Below are 22745 nucleotides of genomic sequence, written 5' to 3'. Positions count from 1 at the left end.
TTTAGTGTCTTGCATTTAAGAAATGTCTTACTGGTATTTCTGCTGTACCAGAAAATTGTAGGACACACAGGAGGCAGAGTGCTGAGTACTGAGCTGAGTCAACGACCACCTCTGGGATTTGAACGATTATGCTTGAGTAAATGTTTCTCAATGTGAGCGTGTGTGTGTACATATGAGCATATCTGTGTGTGTTTTTGTGTTTCAGCTCCTGGCCACTGTGCTGTCTCAGTCGGTAAAAGCCAAGGAGCATCTCTTGGAGCAGTCGCAGTCTGTGGAGCAGTCAGCAAGTAAGCACACACACTCGTACAAACACAGCGTAGCGCGATATCGCCGTCTGTATTTGAAGTATTCATTCGTGTCAGCTTTAATTCAAGTGTGCTGCTGACGTGATTTAAGCACAGATGACAAAGTTTGTCTCTGCCTGCTTGAAAGGAAACTCGTGCGATCAGTTAATTTGGAAAAAAAAACTGCTTTTGTCTGTAAGTGATGACAATTAAAAATGATCAAGGCAGTGTTCACAAGTACAACAAGCGCCTTGGGGCTTGTTTGGATTGCTTATGTGAATCACTTTTTATTCTTCAGCCTGGCCCTCTAAAGACCACATGTCTGTTCATATCAGACACAAACAGCATTTCCAGTCTCAGTCCTTTTAGAAGAGTATTTCAAGTTATTCTTCATTTCTAAAAAGCTGCTGTAAGCAGCCGGGGACATGGCTTCTTGGGATGTCATGGATTCTTTCTTGTTCTCATGAGTCAGAGCTCTAGATGTAGCCGCAGAGGTTTGCTTGCAATAAGCAGAATAAAAAAACTGCTCAAAGAAATTCAACATATTACTTTAAACTATCAGCTTAAAACTATTAATTTACATATCTAACGTTCCTGTGAGCGTGAAATACATTTATTTTGCAGAGGAACCACTTAGTTTGTCAGTTTTGATCGATTAGTATTGCAAGAGTGTGAAGCTAAAATGTTACGCTCTTTATGTCTCATAGTGTAGTTATTTTGCGATACCGACACCGATACTGATGCTGATATTTGGTGATTTAAAAATGCAATGTCTTCTTTTCTTTTAGACACACAATCATAAACAGACGTCCCTGACATTTGTGATATTTACTTGTTTACACATTCTCGCTCTGCTTGGATCAGCTGCAGAGCGCCCTCTGGTGGACAAACTATACCTTTTGCTTATCGCTTCTTTTTTCATTTGAATTTCTCAGCCATGATTACTGCTGGTTAATGCCAGTAAATGGCCAGTATCGATCAATAATATTGATCCTTGTGTGTGAGTAAGTAGTTTTGGCTACCCAGTGATCCCTGATATCATCTCTCTGATCAAAACTAGCTGCGATACAGCACTAAAAACTGAACCATAGACAGATGTTGATGTTGTCATGCAGATTAGCGATCTCATCAGACCATCTCTTACAAAGTGAGTAATACAGATTTTAAAGAAGGAATTAAATTCACTTGGCTTTGGGGTTTTTTTAATCAGTAACGTCTATCTTTTTATTGGAGCCTCATATTTTTACATAAAAGAATCAACATGCATAAAAAATGAGTTCTGCAAACTCCATGAAGCATGAAATAGTTGCTAGAAATGTGAAATTTGGGGGATTTTTTGCACATATGAAATATAATTTGTATGCTTTTCACTTCTGCTACATCAGTATTTTTGTGGACTTCATTCCTCACAGTAGCACTGCATGTGTCGGATTCAGTGCATTCAAATAACACTGATGATGTAGCGGTCTTGTATGAAAGAAGATGGACTTACAGGCGTTACAGGGTTGATATATTTGGGAAGTTTTAACTTCAGACGCGTTAATTTTACAGTCAAAACTTTAATGGTTGTTGTGGATTTGAACCAGCTTATAAACCTTATTTGTTACAAGCTGTTTGCAGGTCTGCATTACAGCAGGTGAGTGTTCACAAAGGGCTACAAAGACTAGCGTAGCATTGAAGCAAATGTTCTGTATTCATGTGCAGGTACAGTTTGTGGTGTAGACGCTTTCACAGTGTCTCAAGACTCCCACTTAAATTTGGGCACTTTGTAGATGTAGCTGTTTTACTAATCTCACTTTAAAAGAAGCCCATAAATTAGCATGTTTAATCCGCTGTCATTCTACTGGTTTAAGTGTTATGTGGGAAGTGTAGTGCTAAAACAGCGCTGCCGAGCCAGCCAAGTATGAAAGCTGTTAAGAAGGGCTCCATAGGCAGTGGGAATCTGGCATGGTTTCCTTTCTCCTGCGCTTCTCCCACATAAGAATCCTTTAGATCACCACATAATACCATTTCTTGGCTTTGCAGCGTTTTGAAAAGCAAACAGTTATGAGATAAGTTACTGTTTCTGATCTTTTTTAGGTTTCTTTGAAGTACAGTTAATTTCCTAGAACAGCTGTTTAGTGATGGTAGATTTCAAGGGACCACGATTTCACATGAAGCCGTTAATTTCTTAAACAACTCAATAGAAATAATAAATAGGCGGGTGTTTTGTAAACAGCTAGCTTTAAGGTGTAATTAACAGAAAAATGAAAATTGTTGAGAGTAATGTGATTTATTCTTTGTCCTTTCTTTATCACTTCAACCTTAAGGCTCTTCCAGCAGCACGGTTCACGAGCAGCGCTCGTTTGAACGGAAGGCCGAAGAGGATGATGGGAAAGTGAGTTGTATCTTTTTTTTTCTTTTCTTTTTTTCTCGGTGGATTGATTCATTCCGGTGCTTCCATTTTTCCGTTTGCTTCTGGTTCTTCTCAAGTAGCAGAAAGAACGTCTGCAATGGTGGGGTTTCAGTGGGAAACACGGTGGTTGTGTTGCACCTGAAAAGATGGCACGCTGAGGCTGGGCATGCGAGTGTGTCACCATGGAGACAGGCAGAGTGACAGACACATCGAGGAGTCAGTTGCTGTCTTGCCTTCTGTCCCTCTCCCCTTTCCCTCTCCCTTTTCCCTCCCTCCCCTGCCCTCACACCGCACTGAGACACCCACATGCTGCTGGCAGTGCTGCGTGTTCTGTGGAGCTCAGGGCTGATCTGCGTGCTGCGTCCTAGCGTTTCCTCACTGACTGACCTCAGCGCTCTATAACATGTACACCGCTGAAAATATAACACATATTTACCAGTGATTTAAATAAGATTATTTTGTTAGGTAAAGGTTTATTTAACCCCAAATCCCCTGGAAGAGTGTAGTGTCACAACATCAGGTGCTTAGAGTTTTGAGATCTCTACCACGAAGACTTCTGTCATCGCTAAATACAAGGAAGGGGAATGAAGATATATTTATGTTGTGAACAGTTTGCCCAGCTCTAATTAACCAGCAGCAGAGCACGTAGTAATCCTTGTGGGGCTTTCTTTTTAGGGCCAGTCGATCTGTTTTGTTGTGTTTGTTTTGTTGTTGTTGAGGTTTTTTTAAATGCCCGAGGACTAGAATCAGCAGGCAAAGACTCCAATCTGGCACACTGGAAAATGGAAATAGGTTATGAAAAGATTTATGTTATATAAACATATTATTGTTTAATCCACCCACAAACCAGGTACTGGTACCTAAGTCCAGATCAATAGGGAGGGCTATGTGAAACATTTGCAAGGTTAAACATTAAATTTTCATACTAGATGCAGGTCTGGTTTAACGATGGTCACTGAAGATGAAAAAAATGAAGGAAATCTCATAAAGATGCTTTTGGCAAAAGGCTTGAAGGGTGAGTAAAATTGAAGGCTTACAGGGAAGTAGTGAGACCCGCTGTGACGTATAATGTGGATAACAAAAAGACAGGTACCAGACTTCAAGGTTTTTGACCAGAATGGAGAGGGTTAGCTCAGGTTGATCATCTTGGAGCCAAAGATAGAGGGGCAAGGCTGAGATAGTGGGTATGTTGGACAAAGGATGTCGAAGATGGAGCTCCCAGGCAGGAGGAAAGGAGAAGGGACACAGAGTAAGTTCATGGATGTAATGAAGAAGGACATGAGGAGGGTTGGTGTGACACAGAAGGATGCTAAGGACAGGGGGAGATGATTCAGTGTGGCGACCCCTAAAGGGAACCACATATTTGTATGAGTATAATTTGCTTACTGAAGATATGCTTTTATTTCTATTTGTTAATTGACCTGCCCAGGGACAGTGTTTTGCCCTGTAGTGCTGTGCAACAGTCATGTGACTGAAAAGTATGAATTGAGATGATGGAGGGATGTAGCTCAGTGGCAGAGATCTCAAAACGTAAGAGGCTAATTAACACTAGGAGCAAGCAGGCATCTTATATTTGCACTTACTTTGTAATCTGTTATCCAGAATGTGTCTTACTGTTTGTACAAACCCTAGAGGATAACCAAGAGTACTGTGTGGGAGTGAAACATTATTTGGAAAAACTATTATTATTATTATTATTCCTGACAATCTTGAAGTCATTTCAGGCAGAGTTTGAATAATTGGAGGGATTATTCTTCTTATGTTTTATTCCCTTTTTAGTTAGAACAGCTCCCCTTCATGTGTTCCGGAGTAGGTTCCCTTTCCTTGCTGGCTAGGGCTCCGTTTGGGAATTTCCTTAGATGTTTCTGTGCTGTCTTCTAGAACAGTCCTCTCTCCTGTGTTGTAGAGCGGGCTCTAGAAGAGGCCTGTGGACTCTTCTAGAAGCAGGCAGTAGCGCTCTGTGTTCTCTGTTCTAGAAGCAGGCAGTAGTGGCGTGGCTGGGTGAGTTTCAGCTGCAGTTCTACACCACCCACTTCCTCACCGCGGGATATGATCTAGACACCATTAGCCGCATGACCCCTGAGGTAAGGTCATGACCCCTGACCCCCTCACGTCCCGCCCCTTGTCTGTCAAGGCTCCGCCCAGCACAGCTATCAAAAATCAGCTCCCCACTGACCTGGATGATGTCATCATGACCCTCCTGTCTCTGTCACCTGACCCCCCGGTGTGAGTCCTGAGCCTCAACCAGTCACTTCTCATGCTCCGTCTGCTTCATTTACATACCTGTGTTCACACATGGCCGCGTGTTCCAGTCTGTGCTGTAAACACTACTCTGTGTTTGTCCTTGAATGTGGTTTTTAATGTGATCGTGTGTGTGTGTGTGTGTGCGCTGAAGCAAACACAGTGCTATGATGTAAACATCCCCAAAGGACAGGCGACACTCATCAGAGATTATCCAAAGCCAAAATATTCCCGAAGGCATATCACGTGTGCAAATGTCCGAGTTGCCTGTAAAAACTGCTCACATTTGAATAGAAATGAAAATAAAAACACCTCCAGTAGAGGTGGTGAGTTCATGATGTGACTGAGTGTGCTTTGCGTTGAAGGATCTGACGGCAATTGGGGTCATGAAGCCCGGACATCGAAAGAAGTTAATATCAGAGATCAGCAAGCTGCCCTCCACAGACTGGCTGCCCGACCACAAGCCTGTAAGGATGTTAGCTGCTGCATACAATCTAGAATAAGGAGGTCGGACGAACACAAGAGCACAGACGCATCCAGCTCACGCAGCATCATAACTGTGCCTGTGTCTGTCTGTCTTTGTGTTTAATCAAGGCTAATCTGGCAGACTGGCTGTCTCACCTGGGCCTTAGTCAGTACTACCAGGTACTCGTGCAGAATGGTTATGAGAACATTGACTTTGTCTCGGACATCAGCCTTGAAGATCTGCGAGAGATTGGCATCACTAAGCTCGGTAAGATAAAACGTCATTATTAAGATTATAGGCAATATATTATAACTTAGCAACACAAGTTCTATAGAAAAGTGCGACCGTTCATTAGGAAGCCGGGTTCCTGTTAGTCGCTCTTAGTGTCTTTGTTCTGTGTTTGTTGTTTAAAAATTGCGTAGATATGAACAGACAGATGGATCAATTGCTTTAAATTGGCTGAAATGTGTCGAAGCGCATTTCAAGCTGTTCTCTGTAATCACGTGTAACCATTTGTGTGTGAGAGATACAAGAATTTAATGTGAACAAACGTATAAACGCATCACAGAGGGAACGTTGAGATTCAAATGAACCAATAAAGCGATAATAGACGATTATGCGCCCCATCATCTTCAGCCTGTTAAGTGTCTACTGTTTGCACCTGGTGAAGACGCTCTGTGTGACTCATTGTAACCAGCTGTCAAAACAAATGTAAAAATCGTCTCGGCACTGCTCTCGCTTACAAAGCCAATCTGTAGATCGTATCTACCTCCTTTAAAAAATGTGACAGTCCCAAGAAGTAGCTCCACAAAATTTGTGTTTTTAGTGTGAAAAATGTGGTCAGTGAAGAAAGATAAAAATAGACGTTGCTTCTGCTTGTCTCCAAAAATCCTTTATCGAATTATAATGGAGGTCTATTGAACAGTTAAATGCCACTCCTCTCACTCGAATGCCTACAGATCAAAAAGTCTATATCTGCTGGATTTCAGGAAGACACTGTTGGAAAGAAGATTAATTTTCCTGTTTGAGCGCGCAGGCAGGTTGAAGAGAAATCCTTCAGATAGAATTTTTTTGCATCTTCCACTCTGTCGGTTAATTAGTCCAGTCTAGCCCCCCCTAATCACTCAAAGGGGGCATTTTTTTGACAGATTATTAAATAAATGGCACAATTGAGCCAGTTGATTTGTGGTTGTTGAATTATTTTCTATGATTTTATGCCAGTAGAGATTTTTGCCAGTTTTCTTGCTGTAATCTATAACTTTCAGCATGTACGAGCAAAAAAACAACTTTTCTACAATGCAAGATATTATTTTAATTATAAAATAAATTATTAAACAAAAGTTTAATAAAAGTCTCGAGCCACCCCTCAAACTTTTGAGGGGTGGCTCGAGACTTTTACATATGACAAAACAAGATAACAGGACTTCAGCCTCTTCTCTGTAATTTGCCTCTTAACTGCAGCGATCCTTTGCTCATACCGAGGCTGCTGGCTTGTGGCTGGCTCTGAGCTCTGTGTGAGGTTGATTTAAATGTCTGAGCAAGTTGGATGTTACAAATGTTTTTGTGGTTTAGTTTGTCAAAAACCGTGAAGAGCTTCCGCACTAACGCCATGTTTGCGTGTGGCTGCCAGCGTGCACATGAGCCAGTCGTTTTAATGTTTAGACGTTTCAAACGGTGCAGGGCAGGATATGAACCAGAATTATACTACTGGAAGAATTTGGACATAACATAAAGTGGGAGCGCTGCTTAGCAACGGTCCCACCAATAACACAATAACTTTTGCAAGCTAAGCGATTAATTCATTTATGAAATTCCAATGCTGCAAGGACAATATGTATAATGCTTACTAGGGATGCACCGATACCGATACTGGTATCGGGCCGATACTGTAAAATGTGTGTGTACTCATACTCGTAAAAGTTAACCGATACCATGAACCAATACCAACTTATTTCATTAATCAGAGGGTGGCTTGTCATTTCTGTTGTAGTTTTTTAGATTGGCCACTAGGGGGGCAATTATTATTTTATTTATTATTTATTTTATAATTTTTTATATTTTATTATTTATTTAATAATTATTATTTTGTTTGTTTGTTTACAATATGGACACTCTGCAATAATTTAAAAGTTTATTTTATTCGCAAACCTAATTTGTATTTATTTTATTCCAAACAGAAGTGTTTATTTATTATTCTGAAAGCTCGAGACAGTGCCAATAGTTCAGTGATATTTTGTAAAATTACAATGTGGAGACTCTGCAATAATTTAACAGAAGTGCTTATTTTTCACTTGAAATTTTTTTGTGGTCATTTTTATTAAGATTTTATTTTTTATCGGCAGGAAATATAATAAAACCTGTCTTCCAATTAATTGTATTTGTGTGTGTGTGTGTGTGGTAGAAGTGTCGTTTTTTGTACTCTGTATCGGCAAGTACTCAGATCCAAGTATCGGTATCGTATCGGTTTGAAAAAATTGGTATCGTTGCATCCCTGATGCTTACCATTTATTAAAGAACAGTATCCTGAAATGCAGCGAATTCAAATTGCTGGATTGGCGGACAGAGGCGGTTTCTTGCAAGTTAAGTAGATTTTTTTTAAGGCGCAAAAGTATGACATCACAACAATGTCATTGGTCACTTGCAATGTTGAACCTGGAACAACATTTATTATGATGATGTGGGAACAACACGAGGATATCAGATCGTACTTGGATAATACTGTTAAAAAACAAAGCAAACCTATGCAGAGATGTAATTATTATTCAACTTTTTGGTGGGGAGAATTGTTCCAAAACCCTCCAGCAGTCCAACGTCTGGCGCCTGTGAACCTATGGGTTAGTTTTAATCTGCATGACTAGCGCAGAATGAGGTTGCCATTAAAGATTTGCAGTTTTCAAGAAAATGTAAATTTGTATTTCATGGTGGCTTTTATGCAGAAATGCCACTCTCTCCTAGCTTTGCAGTGTAAATATACAGTGGGGCAAAAAAGTATTTAGTCAGCCACCGATTGTGCAAGTTCCCCCACTTAAAATGATGACAGAGGTCAGTAATTTGCACCAGAGGTACACTTCAACTGTGAGAGACAGAATGTGAAAAAAAAATCCATGAATTCACATGGTACGATTTGTAAAGAATTTATTCGTAAATCAGGGTGGAAAATAAGTATTTGGTCAATAACAAAAATACAACTCAATACTTTGTAACATAACCTTTGTTGGCAATAACAGAGGTCAAACGTTTACTATAGGTCTTTACCAGGTTTGCACACACAGTAGCTGGTATTTTGGCCCATTCCTCCATGCAGATCTTCTCAAGAGCAGTGATGTTTTGGGGCTGTCGCCGAGCAACACGGACTTTCAACTCCCGCCACAGATTTTCTATGGGGTTGAGGTCTGGAGACTGGCTAGGCCACTCCAGGACTTTCAAATGCTTCTTACGGAGCCACTCCTTTGTTGCCCGGGCGGTGTGTTTTGGATCATTGTCATGTTGGAAGACCCAGCCTTGTTTCATCTTCAAAGTTCTCACTGATGGAAGGAGGTTTTGGCTCAAAATCTCACGATACTTGGCCCCATTCATTCTGTCCTTAACACGGATCAGTCGTCCTGTCCCCTTGGCAGAAAAACAGCCCCATAGCATGATGTTTCCACCCCCATGCTTCACAGTAGGTATGGTGTTCTTGGGATGCAACTCAGTATTCTTCTTCCTCCAAACACGACGAGTTGAGTTTATACCAAAAAGTTCTACTTTGGTTTCATCTGACCACATGACATTCTCCCAATCCTCTGCTGTATCATCCATGTGCTCTCTGGCAAACTTCAGACGGGCCTGGACATGCACTGGCTTCAGCAGCGGAACACGTCTGGCACTGCGGGATTTGATTCCCTGCCGTTGTAGTGTGTTACTGATGGTGACCTTTGTTACTTTGGTCCCAGCTCTCTGCAGGTCATTCACCAGGTCCCCCCGTGTGGTTCTGGGATCTTTGCTCACCGTTCTCATGATCATTTTGACCCCACGGGATGAGATCTTGCGTGGAGCCCCAGATCGAGGGAGATTATCAGTGGTCTTGTATGTCTTCCATTTTCTGATGATTGCTCCCACAGTTGATTTTTTCACACCAAGCTGCTTGCCTATTGTCGATTCACTCTTCCCAGTCTGGTGCAGGTCTACAATTCTTTTCCTGGTGTCCTTCGAAAGCTCTTTGGTCTTGGCCATGCCGGAGTTTGGAGTCTGACTGGTTGAGGCTGTGGACAGGTGTCTTTTATACAGATGATGAGGTCAAACAGGTGCCATTCATACAGGTAACGAGTGGGGGACAGAAAAGCTTCTTACAGAAGACGTTACAGGTCTGTGAGAGCCAGGGATTTTCCTTGTTTGAGGTGACCAAATACTTATTTTCCACCCTGATTTACGAATAAATTCTTTACAAATCGTACCATGTGAATTCATGGATTTTTTTTTCACATTCTGTCTCTCACAGTTGAAGTGTACCTCTGGTGCAAATTACTGACCTCTGTCATCATTTTAAGTGGGGGAACTTGCACAATCGGTGGCTGACTAAATACTTTTTTGCCCCACTGTAGCTTATTCTCTTCTCACAATCCTCTCTTTTGCCCCGCACTCCTGCCCCCCCTCAGGTCATCAGAAGAAGATAATGTTGGGAGTGAAGCGGCTGAAGGAGCTTCAGAGAGGAGAAAGTGGCTCCGAGCCTCCTCAGAGCCCCTCTACACCTCCATCCAGCCCGGGCGGCAGCACTACATCAGAGCTGCGGAAAGAGGCGAGGAAGCAGAGGGACGGGGTGCCCAGCCCTCGGGCCAAACCTCGCCCAGGTCTCGCACACACACAGACCCCTCCCCACACACCGACTCAAACCCCACCGCAAACGCCCCCGCACACTCGGACCCAGCAGGCTTCCCCCAGGGCTCGGCCGCGGCCATCCACCCAGCAGTCCGCAGCAGACTCGGCAGTACCTCTGCTGAGGCTGCCCAACGTGGAGGAAGAGCGACGGAGAACTCACAGTCTAATTGGCTCGGAATCAGACTCTAGATATGCCACCGTGTGCCGCAGCAGCTCTTCACATACCGCTGCCGCTAATGATGTCACTGTTAACCGCAGCCAGTCATCTGTTACCCTTCGCCCCCGTAGGAAAGGTCGGCCCCCAACACCTCCTAAACGGTCCTGTTCTTCCATTACCGGGGGTGACGGGGAGGGCGAGGGGCAGGTGGAGGGACTGCTCGGGCTGCCAACCTATCGAGAGCGGCGAGCTAGTGACTGCGGCAGCCTGGGAGCTGCTTTAAGGGCTCAGGAGTCAGCAGGCTTGGAGAGGTCAGACGGGGCTTCTGGGAGTGTTCGCAGCCTCGCGGCCATGCTGGAAACATCCATCGTGAGTGGAACCAAAACCCTGCCGAAGAATCTGGGAAGCAGCACCAACTATCTGCAGGTGGGTGACAGTGACTGTGAGAGTCAAATGTATGAGTTTTTTGGGCTACATGTCTAACAGTGATGTGATCTGCAGGTGAGTCCGCCGCTTCTTCGTCGCCAGGCAGGCGCAGGAGGTCTCGGATCTGAAGAAGATGATGTTTTAAATCGCCGCAGGACCATCAGTGGACCCGAAGGCCTCCCTGGAGATCAGTCTGACCAATTACCTCAGCAACCGGTCCCGCGACGCCCCGAGCCTCGGCCCCGCTCCACCGTGCTCACCTCAGCATCAGAGATCACAGACGGCACAGCGACGCTCCGGAGGAAGCCGCGTCATGTGGCTGCGGACTCTGAAGCTCCTGCATCTGTGTCTACCACTGTTGTTACCACGACTTCTGGCTCTGACACCATACGCAGGAGGCCACGCACGACTGAGCACACGGAGCATCTCATTCAAAGCAATAACCAATCAGATTCTCCTATCAGTCAAATAGATAGCTGCCGTAAAATTGAAAGCGAGCCGCAGCAGAACGGCGGCGTGATCCTGAGGCGGAGGCCGGTGTCTGAGGTCTCCGAGAGGACGGAGACCAACAAGGAGAGCTGTGAGTGGATGGAAGCTAGGAAGTCTCTGAAGCCACCAGTTTCACCCAAACCATCCACTGTCACCCTGAAGAAGCCGCAAGCTGACCCCCCGACTCCAACTCGTAGGGTCCCCATACCCGGGCCTGACACTGCTGAGCTGGCCCAGAGCCCCGGTAAGATACACACACATCGCATGGTCACTGAATTTAACTTCTGTGTCAGAAAATCAAAATCCTGTACTTAGGGCATTTAAATATTTATTAATTTATACATATGGCATTAATTTCTGCCGTTATTTGATGAGAAAAGTGGAAACAGAGACAGAAAAGAAGAACACACAACTCCCCCCATAAAACCTTTGATGTTTTATGATGTTTTATTACAACATGCTGACATCAGCGTGTTATGGCGTCATCTTATGTTGATGACGTACGGTGTCGTATTGAAAAAACAAAAAGTGCATTGTATAGCTCCCTCAATGGCCTTTCATATTATATAATACTGGATATGGTTTTGTGAAACCTTTTGACCTTGGGCACCCACAATGAAAGTCAAGGTCAAATCACAAAAACAGTCGCCTCAAGGAGCTTTGTATTATATGTTAAAGACTCTACAATCCAACAGAAAAATCCCAACAATCAGACGACCCCCTATGAGCAAACATTTAGCGAGAGTAGGGAAGAAAAACTCCCATTTCACAGGAAGAACCAAAAAAGCGGATGGGACCATTTTTCTTCTCTTCTAAACTCAGACACATACAGCTCACTACCCACATGTTTAAAAAAATATAGTTAATATTAATTAACTTGGCTTATAACACACATTGCATAGTTGAGTACAGCAAATATAAAAGGTCCTCTAATATTTTCTGTGTTACCTTAATTTAAATATCATTATAAGTGTCATTAACATCTGTTCATATTCATGACAAACATTGTTTTTAAATTAATGTCATTTAATCCAACTCTGTCAACTCAGAGCACTCCGGCCATTCTCCTCCCACCTGTGACATCAACAAAGCCTTTTCTCCTAGAGAACTGCAGCTGGCTAGATATTTTCCCTTAAACCATAGAGATAGTTGTGTGGTTAAAATCCCAGCAGCTTCTGAAGTCATCAGACCTGCCCGACAAGCACCAACAAACAAACATCCCACATCAAAAGCCACTTAAATCTTCTTTCTTTCTCTTTTCTGCTCAGTTTGAAGATGAGCAGGTCGTGCTGAGCATTTCAGGACATGATTTGCTGCCACTCGATTAGCTGACACTTTTTGGTCACACACGGGTCAAAACCTCATTAAGTCATTCAGTATTAAAAACTGAAATGTTCCTGTTGCTCTGTAAATTCAAAACCAGGCAAGTAAACTATGCCAGGAAACAAAGGTGCTCAAAGACTAAAACAAATCAAATCAATAATCGATAACAGCAGCTTTGTTTTGATTCTTCAGAGAAATAGATATCATCTATGTGAGAAAAATGACGTTGTTCTTTGTGATTCTCTCTGAGCAGAGTCGAAGCGTGTCCCTCCCCCCGTGTCCCCGAAGCCGCGTGGGCCTCCGACAGCACCTAAACCTGGCAAAGCAATAGTAGCTTCTGCAACCATGAGCCCGAGCCCCGCCGCGACCAGCCCGGCTGCAGCCAGCCCCACCCCAGCCCCCAAACCCTCCTCTCCGCTCTCTGCCGCCCCTCTTCCAGCTCCCGACACCCCCTCCGCTCCCTGCCTCTCACCCGGGCTCCCTCTCACTTCCCCTTCTCCAGCCCAGAGTCCGTCCACTCCCTCACCGCACCCCGTCAAACCTCCACGCTCCTCGATCACCGGTCTCTCCATCGACCTGTTGGGCTTGCGGGAAGCGGAGGAGGAAGAGGATAGGAGGCGAGATGAAGAGGAAAGGAGGAGAGAGCGAGAGCACAGGAGGCACAAAGAGCAGGAAGAGGAGAGAAGCAGAGCCGAGGACGGGGCTTTGAAGGAGCCGGAGAGGAAGTCCTCAAAGAGCGACAGGGTGGAGAGTCGAGCAGGGGAAGGAGAGCAGGAGGGAGAGGTTCAGCATCGGCTGGAGGAGACCAGCGCCTCTTTGGCTGCAGCTCTGGAGGCTGTGGAGCATCAGATCAAAGAGGAGGACACACAAAATGAGTGAGTACTAGAAGCAAATCTCATTTTCCCACTGAAAGGAGATTTATATTCATCGGGACTGCATGTTGGCACCCAACTTAATGACAAAGGGATTAGATCATAAATAACTTTACGCGGTGTAGAGCTGCAAATTGAGACAGCTTATTACAGGCTTCAGTGTAATGGAAGTGCTAGAGCTGTACAGAAAGGACTCCCGAGGCTCGTGTTGACATCAAGCTCAAGATTGTGAGAAATATACACACACTCCTGGTTTGAGTATAGACAGTACAAAACATGGATGTAGCCATTGATCTTAAGTGAGCCCAACCAGTGAAACTCCCTTTTCTGCCAGGTTAAAGATGTTTAATCCCTGACATATCTTGATACAGGAAAAAGAAGGAAGACTTCAGCAGCTTTTTACATGATAAGTGTGTAAAAAAACAGAAAATCTTCTGGTAAGATGCTCAGATTGTCAAACCTTACATTTGACACCCCTGATGTATGGGTTTGAAGTTTTGTTTGATCTCCTGTGAAAACCAAAACAGGAAGGGGATATATATTTTTCCCCATTAGCTATCAGCAGTCATTCCAGTGCAGCTGAAAAGGCAAAGAAGGATATAAAGCAGCACTTTTATTCTAATCCAATGAGTTGCTTTAAAACAGCGATCCAAAGTTGTTTTTGTTTAATATCATCAACTCATTCCCCCTCAGTTGATCAACTCAGTGGAGTGAAGGAATTCAAAAATCTGGACCCAGCCAGGGTTTGCTTGTGCGTTTGGGTATGTTTGTCGCGCACGCAAACGGACAGTGAAATTGCATTTCCCGCGGCTGCTTCACAAACAAAGCCGTGCCGCGTTTTGATCGCAATGATTTAAATGCGAAGCAGCGGCCATGGTAAACATTCCCTTTGTTTTAAAAACAGCTCTGTGATTCACTGTAAGGAAAGTGAACAGCAAAGCAGTGAGGCTGTCAGGAAGAAGACCAAAAACAGTGCAGGGGATTACACGCTGCGAGTCCACTCAGGGAGCCGTCGTGAATCCAAGAATTGCCGACTGCACCACTATCAATAATGACAGGACAACAAAGCTAGAAGGTTTTTGTTAGATATAACAGAGCATCGAATAGCTAAGTAGGAATTCATGGAGACAAACAATTAGAAGGAAAACAAACTTGCTGGGTGGAAAAAAAATCTGATATTACCAGCTAAAACTATCCAAATGACTCCGCTGGCATCTTTAGCTGCTTCAACTAGAGGTGGGCGGATCGATGCAAATATTATCGATAGTATCGATCCGAAACTGGTATTGGTATTGGATCAATACTATCAGGGTAAGATACTTTGCTTCTATCCTCTAAGTTAAGTATGTAGCTCAGTGAACTGTGTTAAATAAATTATTTTGGGGGAAATGAAAAATATTCCTCAGACATGCACTTTGAAAAATGTCTCAACCTTTTTGTGTTGACTGTCACGTCTGTTTTATTTATAGCCTACAGCTCATTTAAATCATTAAATTAGTGGTCAGCAAAGTGTGTTCAGAATTTGCAAACTGATGATGACTCACCTCATGAATCGTGACACACTACTCTAAGTTAAAAGTATTATGTATAATTGAAAGCATTAGTGTTGATGCTGGTATCGGTAATACTGGCCCTGTATTCACAAGTGAATAAGCACAACACAGAACAAGCTTAAACACATGAACTTTGGACAGTTTTGGGAGAATTAGGTCAGGACTGTCTGACATGCAGCATGCAACAGGAAGTAATCTGCTTCACACACATTCACACCTCTGGATATATCTCCACGTGGTTTTATGTGAGGGCGCGTGCAAGAAGCAGCACTGGTAAATGCTGCAGACAGTTTGCACAACCACTTAATCCAACATCGCACGACATTTGTACTCAGGAGCTGGAATGTTAGCTGGTCTAAGTCCTTATATGTGAAAATGAGACCTTAACACTGTATTTTGAAAGAAATGTGAAAAACTTTTGCTATGATTCATTTCTTTGTTCCCTGACTGCCAAAACTTTATCTTGAACTTAAAATTTTAACAAAAACAAACAAACAAAATTCACATATTCTTATTGCCTGGGGTTAGAGGTCATCACCGGTGACAACTTAGGTCACAGAAGGTCATTCAAAGAAGCTAATGTGCGATCACTGTTAGATATTTGCATCCTCTCAAATCCCTCCACTTTCCATCTCTGATTCTTTGCTGTATGCCTCAGCACTAACCGAACCCTTCTTTTATTCTCGCCCAACTTCTAGCTCTCTCTCCGGAAAAAAAGCAACAGTCTCCATCTTGGACGACATTGGCAGCATGTTTGACGACTTGGCAGACCAACTGGATGCGATGCTGGACTGATCTGCTGCACGCATCTCCTTTTCCTACAAGCCCTTTCCCTCGCCTCCCCCCTCATCATGCGTAGGTGTAAGAAAACTCTCCCAAGGCTCAGTGCCGGCGCGGAGAGTGTGTGTTCGAGCGTGCGCCCCCTCGTGCGTGCGTGAGCGCTTTCTCATGTAGCCTTGTACAGTACTGACGAGGGGAGGGGGCGGGGGGGTCCTCTTTGTCTGGTGCAGTAGCTCTAGTACGCCTCCTGGTGCAAGGAGGCCGCTCCCACACAACCTCTGACCTCTGCAGCTCAGCATGTCGCCGCCGCCGCCTCCGCTGCCACCCGGCCTCAGATGGCTGTGTGAACCATGAGAAGCACAATCATTTTCCTCATCCTTTGATCTCTACAGACTTGGACCGACATGCTGACTCAGTCAGACAGGGAGACAGCAGATAAGCATATTGCTTGCGAAATAAGCACACTATCCGTCTGACAGGGAGATAGATAGATAGCTAGATACATAGATAGACGAGGTAGATACTGATGAGACGTCTGAGAAGATTTATAAAAGCACACGGGGAGAGAGGCGGGCCGCTTTCTGAGCCCGATTCGCTCCTGCAGCGTCAAAAGGATGCATTTTTCCAGTCAACTCGTAGCCTCTATTTCTCTTCTGTTCCAGTGGAGGATTATGGTTAGCCGGACTTCCTGACTCCCTGTGTGTCGTCTCTGTTCATGTTGTTGTTGTTGTTGCTGCCGTTGCCGTTGTCGTCGTCGTGTGTAGTCCCTGCTGATGCTCACGTCAGTGTCCTCCCTCTCGTACAGTAGTTGTTGTAATGATCAGAAAGATGATATAGATGTGTGTCCATGAGTTTTGAGACACTCGCACGCACACACACATGCACACACTTATTACATCTTGCTAGTCTTCAGCTTTGTTGGCGGTTAACTCCAGCTGCGGAGGTTTGCTTGAAAATAAATCTGCACACACACACACACACATACACACACCACACACATGAACATATATTATATATATATATATAAATATTTACAAGCACACTCATGCGGTATATCCCTTTGTCCTGCTGCAGTGAACAGTGTTTATAAAAGATAAACCTATATTTCAATGCTTTATATAGTACATCCAGTATACATACATAGAGTTTATAGTATACCTGGGTATTTGAGCTGTTATGGCTCCCTCTAGTGTTGGTTAGTGAAACTGCCTCTAATTGGCCCACCTTGAATCTCGTCTCCCCCACTTTTTGTTTTTTTACAATCTCCCTCTGTGTCTGGTTTGTTAACTCTACATCTCTCTGTGCCTTCGTAGTGTTCTTCATATATTCAGTTTTTTGGTTTGTTTGGTTTTTGTTCCATACTTTAACATATTTATTGGGGTTTTTGGGTTCCTTACAAGCCCTTTTGTGTCTGTGATGTCTGAATAGCTTCTATATATGACCTCTAAAATTAGTCAGCTTGTCTACCCCATTTAAAACCAGTCCATGTAAGCCCCCCGTAAGCTGTAATAAGTTGGCTCTGCTCCTCCTTGAATCCCTGGTTTTTAGTGGCCCACTCAAAGCCCTCCCCCTCAAACCCCCCCAGTGTTAGCCAGACAGTGGATCAACCACCAGTGTTCATCCCCCAATGAAGAGTCCACTTGTATTTTTATGCTCTTTGAAAACAAAGATGATATATTTGAGAGACAGATGGATCTATGTGAATACTATTAATAATAACAATAACGATAATGGCTGTAGGCATTGAGGTGAGCTTCTGGTCTGAGTTCTGGATGTGTTGTGACGGCTGTTGTGCCATGTTGGTTGGGTTTAGGTTGTGTTTCTGCTGTGACGATGCATTCCTGTACAGCTGTGATGAGAATAAATGTAAAAAAAAAAAAAAATTAAACCGGATGCTACTCTTTCGCAGTTGTTCTTTTGCATCTCGCCTTCCACAGCAGGCCTGATTACGCCCGAGTCACTCCACCCGCACACAATGGCAGAACATGTCAGTGGAAAATTCTCCGGTAATAATTTTGCTGCTTTGACAGCCTCTGCTCTCCCGGGGGAATGCTCTCCAAAAGAATCAGAAACCTAAGTGAATCTATCTCCATTTTTAAGACCGAATGCATTGAATTTTCAGGCAAAATACTGTTATAAATTGCAGAACAAGATTTATTACCTACCCAAACCCAAGCGTACAGCGATAAAATATAACTGAACAGGTAATGTGTATTTTGGCTATTTCTACTCAATGACGTGTGACACAGAAATTTAAGCAATGTGGAAAGAAGAAAATGCCTTTGCCATATGTGGGGATTTCAGTGGGGACACAGGGGTTGATTACCCCCATTAGAAATGTTGGTGATCGTTTGCCAGCTAATATTAAGGAAATGTTGCCCTGGCCTTTGTTTTTCAATCAGACTCTATAACTTAAATGAGCTGTACAGTGCTTGAAATTACCGGAGATGTGTGTGACAGGTTTTGAATATGCAGAAACTGCAAAAATCCCCAAAACAAAACAAAAAAACAAACCACAACCTGCAGCAGAAGAAAACACCAGGATGAAGGAAATGAAGTGTCTAATGGAGGACTCATGGACCCATCCTGCATAATGTTCCTGACCAGTTTTGGTGAATTGCAGCCTCAGTTTCCTTTCCTTAGCTGACAGGAGTGACAACCGGTGAGGTCTTCTGCTACTGCTGTCCATCTGCTTCCACGTTTGAGGTGTTGTGCATTCAGAGATGCTCTTCTGCATAGCATTCATCTCACACTCTGACCTCTGACATCAAAAAGGTATTTTTACACAGAGATCTGCTGCTCACTGAATTTTTTTTCTTTTTCAGAACATTTTCTGTAACCTCTAGAAATGACTGTATGGGAAAATCCCAGTAGATGAGCAGTTACTGAAATATCTGCTGTCTGTCTGGCACCAACAGCCATGCGTTGTCACTTTAATCAGCTTTTTTCTCTTTTCCAATGCTCAGTTTGAACTTAAGCAGGTCATCTTAACCATGTCTAAATGCCTAATGCACTGAGTTGCTGCACTGTGATTGATTAGATATCAGCATTAATAAGCAGTTAAACAGGTGCACCTAACAAAGTGAGTCTGCAGTCAACATTATATTATATATCCAGTCTTATTACTATATTGTTTCTATGTTCTGCAGATCTAGCTATGCCAGTTAACTACAATTACATATGGTATATTGCAGATATTGCTGTTGACAGGTAAAACTACAAATAAGGTGACAGGCCAGTTTTTATAACCTTCAAATCGTGTAAAAACAAATTCCAGGCACGTTCCTGTGCAGCACTGATTTTTCACTGCACCATAGGAGGAGCCACACCTTTTGTTCACCCAATGAAAAGTCCAGTACATGATTAATAGTATTATTCTCAGCGAGATTTTACACTTTCAGACAGGTGTTTGTTGTTAACATGGGTTTCTACATGTGATATGTGCACACAGGTACAGGGGCCCAACTGATTAAAGGATGCTGACATGCAGGCTGGGTTTATCTGTGGTTAGACTTTTTGAGTTTATCCACATTGTCCTGTTATGTCATCATGCCTGCTGGGAGTTAAAGGTCTAAATATATATATATATATATATATATATATATATATATATATATATATATATATATATATATATATATATATATAAATTGTTTGTTTGCTTGTTTTTTTTGTTTTTTTGTTTTACAAACTATTAACTAGTGATACTTGAATTTTCTTAATTTCCTGCCTGAAATTCCTAATAAATTACCAAAAAGAGAAAAATGCCAGATGTAGCAAATGATTATAAAAAGTCAGAAGTTTCAATAAACACTCAATTTAAAAAAAATAAAAAGGGTTCGTTGACCACGAGGAACTACAAGTCCCATGATGCCTTGGACCTTGCGCATCTGAAATATGCCGACAGCGTTAACTTTGTTTCTAATTACAGTTTACAATAACTCGTTGTTCTTATGCCCGCTCAATGAAGACCCAGTAAACAAAAACAGGGACAAAAAAACGACCGCCCCCCCCCCTAGGCAGAAACAATGAAACTAGCTCTGCAGCTAACAGTTAGCCCGGAAATGATAGGTCACGGGGGAGGGGCTTTAACCCTGGGAGGGTATGTGAGGGACTTCAGGCGGGCATGCTGGTCTTTTCCCTCTCAGCCCGAGCACACGGTGGACCTTTCAAGACTTTATACTATAAACACACAACATGGAAGCAAAAAAGGCCGAAACGATCTGGTCTGCTTCGCTAAATACTTCAAAGGACAGCGGTTAAGAGTGAACGAGGTGAGTACTGGGTCTGCACGTGGAGGGAGTGCACAGCGACTTATATCTCAAGCACGTGCAACCATGTGGCGATAAAGTAGAACTTGTGCTCCGATTTTTAAAGTGCATTCACTGGCTTAAGCAATGTAGGACACATTTAGCTATTCTTTAAAATTACTTTAAGCGTCACGGTTTTCATGTTTTGTGGAACCAGTTGTTGCTCAATTCTGCGCAAAGTAAAAGATTCCCTGATTCACTCATTAAGCATTTTAATTAATGCATTTTTTCCGATTATGAATGCTCAGCTGTGTACATGTCATAGACTGTATCTGAAAGTTATTAAATGCCTTAGAGCTGCACTTTTGCCTAATTGTCAGCAGGGGGTAAACAGCTTTCTAGACATCTATGCAAAAAGGACATTACTGAGGTCAGAGGAAAGAAGCAAACATTTTCCTGAAGAGTTTGTTTTATTGCTAATAAACCTGATGAAGCAGGAAACGCTTTACAGTGGACCTGCTTAGGCCCCTTTATACTTGCTGCATTGGTTATGTGGTGCTCAAATGGTGATGTCACCACAGCTCTGTGGCATTTATACCAACACCAAGGGTATGAGTACACACTACAATGTTGCCACTGTTACACCATGGGTGTAGACATCAACACTGGAAGCAGAGAAGGGTTTTATTTCATTATTAACAGTGACACGATCATACACTCGGATTTTCAACACAGTGGTGGTAGCTGTCATGTGAGGCTTAAAAAAATTGAGATGTGCCAACCAGCTGACACAATGCCAAAGTGTGGCATGTGACGACACTTGAGGGCAAGTATAATGGGCCCATGAGTCTCACAGTCAGATGTGCTATTTACAAAGAATAAGAATAGAATAATCCTTTAATTGTCCCACAAGGGGAAATTTGGGAGTGTCTGGTTTAAAAATAAATTATTATTATTATTAATAATAATGGTAATGCCAGAAATCTTTTGCTTGAGGTGTCATAAAGGCAAAGTGTCACTGACTGTGTCCTTCTTTTATATACAGTTTATGCTACATGTTGCAGACAGTGAGTACCCTCAAAGTCTGAGCAACACTGCTGGACAAACTCATGACACAATTTCTAAATTACTACACACTCGTAGCGGTTGGTTAAAGGGTTTTGGGCGGCGTTTGGATTTCTCTGTTAAAATGAAAAGCTCCTTCTGCCATGCGACCTTTACAAATGTGCCTTTCAGCCTGTTTTACTACAACAAAGCCAGATTTGCAAGTCATTTGAGGCTCCAGTAATCAATTTCCAAAGCGCATGAAGTGCCTTTTGCTCATGATTAAGATCATTGTGTTTGTGTCTTAATTGTTTTTCAGCCTTCACGGTGGGATTGGATGACAGTGCAGAGGCTGGAGAATGCACAGGGCTGTTTAGCAGACTGAAGGCTGGCTGAATGCAGTCGGAGAACAATGTGATCACCTGGAGATGAAAGCAGAGCAAGAAGAAAACAGCCGGTGAGCCTTTTTTCTTCTTTCTTCTTCTCTTAACAAACGAACCGGTTCCAGCCTGTGACGACAAACTAAATAAACTTTTCTGACACCTACTATGAGAGCTGAACTCCAGCTCCTGATTCTAGCTTTTCTCTGAGGCTCACTTATTTATGATAAATGTTTTTAGGATGAATTGTCACGTTGCCTCAATCTTTAAAAACAACTACTGTGTTTTCCAGGTGAGAGGAAGATGACTGGAAGAAGACTGTATTTTGCCACATGGTCCTGAGAAATAGGCTTTCATGCTGGTCTGAGATCAGGTGAGTCTGTATAAGATGCTGGTACTCGAACATTTTCAGCCTGTGATGACAAACTAAACAATCTTTTCTGACACCTACTATGAGAGCTGAGCTTCAGCTCCTGATTCGAGCTTTTCTCTGAGGCTTCTGGAGTAATCCTGTAATACCATGTGATGCTAGGAATGTCTTTATGTGAATAATAACTGAGCTGCTCTTGTTTACAGCCCGACTCAGGATGGCAGATGGTGATCTAGTTTCTTTACGGTAAGTCTGTTTATATGCGATGCATGTGGGAGAGCCAGTGACGAGGAAAACTCAACACCTCGTGTATGAGAACTTCCAGCTCATGGCTTGTTTTGCCTTTCTCCTCCTGTCACTCACATGAATGTGTATTTGTGTCTTTCAGATGTCGTCACCAGATGGGGAAGCTGCTCACAGGACAAACCCAACAAAGATGATTTATGGGACAGGAGGATGTTGTTTTATGAAGTTATTTAAAAATACTTTTTCAAATTTGCCAAATAAAAGTTAAACTCTTGTTTTCTGAATGTCTGTGTGGTGGTGTCATTCTATTGAAATTCTGATGCCTGATTAAAGCCAAAAATGAAGATTTATGCCAAATTCATCCACCATGGGTGGAGTTTGTGAATTAAAGAATGAGGTGACGCAGGATTTAGAAATTGATAACACAGGTGCACCACCCTAAGAGTAAAGAACAAAGTGGGTACAGCTGCAGTTTAGTCATACTAACTAGACAGTCTTTGGATATTTAAAATCACAGCTGTGCACTGGGAGGTACAGCAGGGTGACTAATTAAGAATCTGCTTTTCAGTCCATGCAGATGTCAGTGTCCTGGGAAAAGATGAAGCATCCATCCGC

General features: G+C 43.0%; 1 protein-coding gene, 1 long non-coding RNA gene and 2 other non-coding genes across 6 annotated transcripts in view; all 4 read left to right on the top strand.

Moving 5' to 3' along the window:
- Positions 1-17744, top strand: part of LOC102790290 (uncharacterized) — a 46926-nt gene extending 29182 nt beyond the window's left edge. For 2 of the 3 annotated variants that reach the window (XM_006796145.3, XM_087841644.1), the window contains 9 exons: positions 206-287; positions 2594-2661; positions 4656-4763; positions 5286-5387; positions 5515-5653; positions 10021-10823; positions 10899-11556; positions 12889-13510; positions 15759-17744. In XM_006796145.3, coding sequence (XP_006796208.1) covers positions 206-287; positions 2594-2661; positions 4656-4763; positions 5286-5387; positions 5515-5653; positions 10021-10823; positions 10899-11556; positions 12889-13510; positions 15759-15855 — 2679 coding nt within the window. In that variant the 3' untranslated portion in view covers positions 15856-17744. The remainder of the gene's footprint in view (positions 1-205; positions 288-2593; positions 2662-4655; positions 4764-5285; positions 5388-5514; positions 5654-10020; positions 10824-10898; positions 11557-12888; positions 13511-15758) is intronic. The other variant, XM_006796146.3, reaches the window with a different exon arrangement.
- A 2203-nt stretch (positions 17745-19947) lies between these two features.
- LOC102790767 (uncharacterized) lies at positions 19948-22407 on the top strand. Its single transcript, XR_437120.3, has 5 exons — positions 19948-20114; positions 21454-21591; positions 21807-21887; positions 22091-22130; positions 22273-22407. It is a non-coding gene; the product is annotated as an uncharacterized LOC102790767 (long non-coding RNA).
- LOC118454599 (small nucleolar RNA SNORD60) lies at positions 21641-21729 on the top strand. Its single transcript, XR_004843805.1, has one exon. It is a non-coding gene; the product is annotated as a small nucleolar RNA SNORD60 (small nucleolar RNA).
- LOC118454598 (small nucleolar RNA SNORD60) lies at positions 21925-22013 on the top strand. The gene has a single exon (XR_004843804.1). It is a non-coding gene; the product is annotated as a small nucleolar RNA SNORD60 (small nucleolar RNA).
- Positions 22408-22745: the final 338 nt, after the last annotated feature.

Source organism: Neolamprologus brichardi, chromosome 6 (assembly GCF_056152115.1).
Source record: "Neolamprologus brichardi isolate AB-2024 chromosome 6, ASM5615211v1, whole genome shotgun sequence".
Classification (NCBI taxonomy): Eukaryota; Metazoa; Chordata; class Actinopteri; order Cichliformes; family Cichlidae; genus Neolamprologus; species Neolamprologus brichardi.
Note: the sequence above shows the minus strand (reverse complement) of the source record. Positions and strands in the feature narration are given on the sequence as shown.